At 38.9% G+C, this 6,650-nt stretch overlaps 1 protein-coding gene across 1 annotated transcript; it reads left to right on the plus strand.

Annotated features, from left to right (window-relative positions):
• The first annotated feature begins 5,267 nt into the window (after nucleotides 1-5,267).
• LOC122408453 (uncharacterized) lies at nucleotides 5,268-6,405 on the plus strand. Its single transcript, XM_043415248.1, has 2 exons — nucleotides 5,268-5,507; nucleotides 5,602-6,405. Exons 1-2 carry the CDS (start codon nucleotides 5,274-5,276, stop codon nucleotides 6,403-6,405), a joined length of 1,038 nt encoding a protein of 345 aa, XP_043271183.1. The 5' UTR covers nucleotides 5,268-5,273.
• The last annotated feature ends 245 nt before the right edge of the window (nucleotides 6,406-6,650 follow it).

Here is a 6,650-nt window from a genome sequence, read left to right on the forward strand (position 1 = left end):
CGAAAATTTTTACGACTGCTGAAAAACGATTCTATGTTTCCAGGATTCGTGGTGGAATCGTAGTTGGTCAATAAAATTTGCGATATTGTCGGAGAAACAGGTCCAGAATGAGTTGAGTCGTTCGGAGAGCGGTTAACCACCATGATATAGTTGGGAAGCGACTGAGACTCGGATTGAAGCTCGAGAGGACGTTCATCCCCGGAGACGATGGGTGTGCTTGCCACAATGGGTGGCGTGAACCCAGCGGACAAGATTTCAATTTCTTTATTTTCGGACCATAAGGCCTTGATTCTCGACAATTGTTCCAACCGTCGAAGGTAAATCTCACCAGTGACTTCAGATGCCAAGCTCGCCAAGTCTTTTGAGAGGAAATAGGCCTTCCGGTAACGATCGTTTTGCGATGGCACACGGCGGCGAAGAATATTTTGAGTCACTATCGACGGACCGGGTACATCGACGGGATCATCGCCTCCTTTGTCGACAAAAACTCGCTGCTTTCGAAAGAAGTAGCTGCGCGTCCATCGCTTGTTGCAAATTTCAGGTGCACGAAGTGTGAGGCCCAAAGTTTTTCTTACTTGAAAAATGTGCCTATATGGGAAAAAGGACGATTACAGGAATATGAAAATGATTACAACAGGGCAAGGAAACGAGGAATCATTTCACCAAGATACTTTCGTGAAAAGGCTTCAACTGCGTAAAGCAATCATGAGTACTATGGAAATAATTACAACAGGGCAAGGAAACGAGGAATCATTTCACCAAGATACTCTCGTGAAAAGGCTTTAACTGCGTAAAGCAATCACGAGTACCAAAAAATGTTGAATGCCAAGACACAAAATTGCGAATGAATTGTCTAACGTCCTCTACGAGGATTTGTCAATGTAGGAAATCTCATGACTGAACAACAGCCGGGAAGGATGAGAAAATAGGAATAGGAAAGAATGGATGGGAAGGAATTGTGGGAAGGGATGGATAGGAAGGAGTGGATAGAAAGGAATGGATGGGGAGGAATGGATGGGAAGGAATGGATGGGGAGGAATGGATGGGGAGGAATGGATGGAAAGGAATGGAGGGGGAGGAACGGATGGGAAGGAATGGATAGGAAGGAGTGGATAGAAAGGGATGGATGGGGAGGAATGGATGGGAAGGAATGGATGGGAAGGAATGGATGAAAAGGAATGGAGGGGGAGGAACGGATGGGAAGGAATGGATGGAAAGGAATGGATCGGAAGGAACGGATAGGAAAGAATGGATGGAAAGGAATGGATCAGAAGGAAATGATGGGAAGGAATGGATGGGAAGGGGTGGATGGGAAGTAAGGGATGAAAAGGAATGGATGGGAAGGATAGGATAGCGAGGATGAAATACGAAGGAATGGATAGGATAAAATGGGTAGATAAGAAAAATGGGAAGCTTGCAAAACCTCGCTTCAGCACGTTTAGACAATTCATTCGCAATTGGAACATCATCTTCATGTCCCTATTTGGAAATAAAAACTGAATGTTTGTATTGATTCAAATATAGATTGAAAAGAGGAATGGAAATGGATGAATAACCAGCAAGGAAGCTTCATGGCGACAAAGAACGAACAATCACACGACTCCGAATTCAAATGGATTGTTGAACCATTACTCCGAATTGAGAAACCATCCGGTTCTTCTGTTCGAACAAAGTCCGCGTTGATCTTCGTGTGGAGTTCCTCTTGCACGAACCGGAAGACGTACTTCGTGAGATGATTTGAATAAAAACACTCTGGGCTGTCTGGACGGAACGACTGGACCGCAATCTTTTGATACATATACGCTGCCTTGTGATCACGTTCATTGTCGAAGCACGAAACTAATTCGAAGAAACTTTTAACGAATTCTTCAGTACTGCAATAGCGTTTCACAACACTTTTAACTTTCGCGTTGAGTGATTCGATCCGGTTATTTGTTGTGTTGAGAAAATTGCCTCTCATGAAGTTCTTCGACAGAGACCATTCGTCCCGGATGTTATGCCAATTGGAATTGAAATAGTCCAAGACCGACGGCGGCAATTTTTTGCACTCTTCATAAAGATGCATGTATCGTTCTTCACTAGATGAATATAGCATTTTCTGGAAGAGCTCTTTGGCCGCGTTTCTTTGTCCAGGCGTAATCCCCAGTTTGTCGCAGTTAATTTCTCGATTGAACGTCCGCAGCGAATGAAATACGCAGATTAATACATTAGCAGAAGGCAAATGTTCTTTGATAACTTTACGCTCCACAAGATCCTTATCCGCCATGACGCATCGAATTTTGGGCCAACTGGAGTGTACTTTTTTGAACGATTCAATCATCCACTTCACACTTTCCGCATCTTCGGAAATTAAAATGGAAACGCCGACGATTTCTGTCGAGTCTTCCGAATATTCGACGATCATGAGGTAGACAGGAGCTCGAATGTTCAGCAACTTAAACGTAGCATCTATTCCCAAAAATTCGGGAAATGCTTCCATCGATCGCTTCATGTTCGGAGTAGCGAAAAACAATCCTTGAAGGTGTTCTGTTCTTCATAAATGTGACACTCAGCATCTAAAAGAAATGAATAAAACGAATGTTCAAAAGAATACAAGAATGAAATCAACACTTATTGCAACACAAAACTCGAAAAACTTACGGAACGTTTCACGCAGCATGCTGACGGTTTCTTCCAAATTATTGTTTCCATTTTGCTCGGTCGAATTGACGTTCGACAAGTCTTTCAGGAGAACTTGTTTCCCCGTTACAACGCGAATCATATTGTTGACTTTTTTTTTATTGGCACCAAGTTTCATCAACTGGGAAACTTGTTTTTTCTCTTCTTTAGAGAGTGACCGAACTTGTGGCAAGTGGTCAAACAACTCCTGTAGAAAAATATCACACATTCTTTAAATGCTACTTTTTATTTTAAACAGCCGTGGTTATGCAAACGAATTTACAAACTTCCGAAATTAAAGTTTATATTTTATCAGGGCAAACTATCAATTTATTAGGAAATGCACGATTGGGACTAAAAATAAGAACAAATCTTACCTTCGAGCAAATGTGGTTGTGTCTACCATTCATCGCAGTAACCACGAGATGGTTACCGCTCTCGCTCAACCGGAGTTTGATGAACGACGCACACGCCTTTTGAAATGTGCTATAAACGGAAAAACGATATGTGAAAAAACATGCAACAATCGGAAACAATACGAGATTCAAACGTAGCAAACTCGCTGATGAAAAAGGGATGATGAAAAAACGAATGGCTATTATTAAATAAAGGTAATGATTTCGATTTTAGTTTTCATTTGCAGGTAGAACAGAGTTGGCAGAAGCAGTCAAAACGGAAAGTAAACGCAAAACCGAAACCAGCTCCGATTGCGAGCACCTTTTCTGTGAAAAATTATTTTGCCTTCAATTTTCTTTTTAAAAAAACTATTATTGAATAAGATTATTGATTCCCAGTTTCTTGTTAATTTACAGTTACAGCGTAAAAATGGGAAAGCAGTGTCATCGTAGAGGGACCAGTGAAAGAGCAAGTCTGCGAAAAACAAAAACCAGCCCCGATTGCAAGGAGCTCTTTTGCGAACGAATATTTTGCTTTGAATTTTGTTTAAAAAAAAAAAACTATTATAGAATTACATTGATTTTCAGATTATTTTTAATTTGCAGGTACAGCGGAAAAAATGGAAGAGCAGTGTCAGCGTAGCAGGACCAGAGGAAGAGCAAAGTCTGCGTAAAGTCAAAACCAGCTCCCCCGATTGGGAGCAGCTCTTCAACTGACAAGAATTTCGCTTTGCATTAAAAAAAAAAAAAAACCATCATTAAATGAGATTATTGATTTTGAGTTCCTTTTTAATTTGCAGGTACAGCAGAAAGAAATACGATATTGAAGTTTGCATCCTTGGAATGCAACGAAATGCGGTTTTTTCTTCACCGAAACGCATTAATTATATTCAGAATTAAATTACGATTATAAACGATCGATTTTTGTTCCTAGAAAAATATATCAACAAAAATATTATCAATAAAAATCATTATTTTTTGTTACAATCGAACGTTGCAAACTTCAGCATCATAAAAAATCGAGAGAGCAGTGTCAGCGTAGCAAAGAGTACCCTAGCAAAGCAAAGTCTGCGCAAAACTGAAATAAGCTCTTCCGCTAACAAATGCTTTGCTGTCAATTGTTTCTTTCAAAAACATATTATTAAATAAGATTATTGATTTTGATTTCCATTTCTATTTATATGTACAACGGAAAAAATGGAAAAGCAGTGTCAACGTAGCGGGACCAGAGGAAGAACAAAGTCTGCGTAAAGCCAAAACCAGCTCCTCCGGTTGGGAGCAGCTTTTCTGTTGACGAGCAATTTGTTTTGAATTTTCTTTTAAAAACAAACCATCATTAAATGAGATTATTGATTTTGAGTTTCTTTTATATTTGCAGGTACAGCGGAACCAATGAAAGAGTCAGCGTAAAAGCAAAAACCAGCTTCGGTTGCACCGAGCTCCTTCGCTGACCAGTATTTTACTTTAAATTTCCTTTCGAAAATATTATTATTGAATAAACTCGTTGATTCTAATTTTTCTTTCTATTTACAGATGCAATGGAGCCAGCAGGGCAAATAGAATAACACATAGAAATTTTGTAAAATGAACGAAATAAAAAACAAAATGCACTGAAACTTTATTTTTACTGATTTCTTAGGTATTAAAACAATATTAATATTGATTTCGATCGAGAAACACTTGAGCACAGATTTGCCGCTTTATTTTCACTCGGAGGAATAAAATGGCGACTGGGGACTCGGCTCGGCGTCGGTTGAATGATGAAATAACAGTTGAGTTGACGCGAGCACGCCAGCAACGCTAGCTTGGCTTGTAAGAGTTATGGGGCATGCACCGATATACTCCGGACCAGGCCCCCTGCACTCAGTCCATTTGTCTGTATAAACGCTGTCCCCCTTATGTGTCTATGCCGCTAGAGGCGCTGGTGGTCATGTAGTCCTACTCATACACTTATATACCGTGATTTTGTTGGTTAGATCCGTTCAGTTTTTCTGGTTCGTTCAGCGGTGTATGATTGTTGTTTGAGGTTATGCGAATATTCTGTGCATTCTGTGATAAATAAAGACGTTCATTTTCGAGTGTATACAACACAGATTTAAGTGAAGTGCATCGATTACTTTAAATAAAATTCGTTTTGATTAGTGTAATTCGCTTTCCATATAGTATACTACTTTTTAAGTCTGTTTCTTTTCATATACAGCAAAATTTAAACAAGTGAATATGCCGCGGTGTATATCTGTTGGTTGTACGTCGGGTTACAACTCGAACACGGAAAAAGTCCATTTTTTTCGTGTTCCCAAAAACGAAACTAGTATAGAATTATGGAAAAAGGCCTTACGTCGAAAAAATTTTAAGGTTAAACACGGCCAAACTGTTTGTGAGAAACATTTTACAACGAACGACATTCTAAAACACCGTGAGATATTGGGGCCCGATGGTTCAATTCTGGGCATTGTAAGTTGAATTTATTAAACGAATGATTTAAAAATTTATGTCAATCAAATAATAGCATAATAATGTTTTTTGGAACATATTTTTTGTAATCCAGAGCTCCTACAAAATTCCCCGCTTACGAAAAGGGGCAGTGCCATCAATATTTCCTTGGATTGAAACAGAATCATTACGAAATATTGAGCAACCTATCACTGATGAACGTCATGAACAACATGAGGATGCTCCATCTCCCGTTGGTGCTTTTTTGAATAATGTTGAAGAAAAATGTTTGGCTGATCAATTACAGGGTACTCTGAACATGCCCCCAGGATGGATGAATCAAAGTATTCAATGTGGAGAAACCATTTTAACTCACTTATATCTTCAGAAATGCAAGAGAGTCAATACTTTTTTTAAAGTATCGAATTTAAAAGAAGTATTTGTTACATCCGATGGTTCACTTCAAATCAATGTCGCAGGGCATACTTTGGATCCTTCGCAATGTACCTTCAGCTTGAAAATATCTACCAGAGATGAACTTGAAGATGTTCTGTTGACAATTAATAATCTGAACATTTGTCAAGGTTTCTCATTGGCACCTGACGTCCCGTCGACTACTTGCCATTCAATTAACAGAGATGATGATGGTTGTTTACGCAGTGTCAAGTGCGCATTATTATTATCAAACTCTAAAGTTTGTCAGTTTTGCACTGAAACGAGAAACAAAATCGTAAGAAGATTGCGGAGATGCAAAAAGCCCAAATATACTCAACGATTACGATTAATTCTGTCACCGAAAAAAAGAAGCCAAATACAGCACTTACAGTCCAAATATAAATCAGCTGTAAGAGCTAAAAACAGAGCTGTGAGTGTACGGGAGCAGCTAAAATCGGATTTGAACGAGTGTAAAAAAAACTGAGTGAAAACTGCGAAGACACTCTGCAGAAACATATGGAAACCGGTTCTATTTCAAAAAATCAAATGAATCAAGAAACAAACAAAAAACAACCAGATGAAGAAAAAAATTGCGAAACATTGTTCAACCTAGTTATTGAAATGAAATAAAAATATTTTTCCAATTTCTTGTCATTTTTAATCACCCTCGTTTTCGACTTCGTTTTTTTTCTGAATATTCGAGAAGCTAGTGTTCGACAAACTTTTATG

Source organism: Venturia canescens, chromosome 3, assembly GCF_019457755.1.
Source record: "Venturia canescens isolate UGA chromosome 3, ASM1945775v1, whole genome shotgun sequence".
Classification (NCBI taxonomy): Eukaryota; Metazoa; Arthropoda; class Insecta; order Hymenoptera; family Ichneumonidae; genus Venturia; species Venturia canescens.

What these genes read in the sequence shown, in the direction of transcription:
- LOC122408453 (XM_043415248.1), top strand. Translation starts at nt 5,274, where the DNA reads ATGCCGCGGTGTATATCTGTTGGTTGTACGTCGGGTTACAACTCGAAC. An exon ending in ATGGTTCAATTCTGGGCATT is followed by an intron (nt 5,508 to 5,601) that starts GTAAGTTGAATT and finishes TTTGTAATCCAG; the next exon opens with AGCTCCTACAAAATTCCCCG.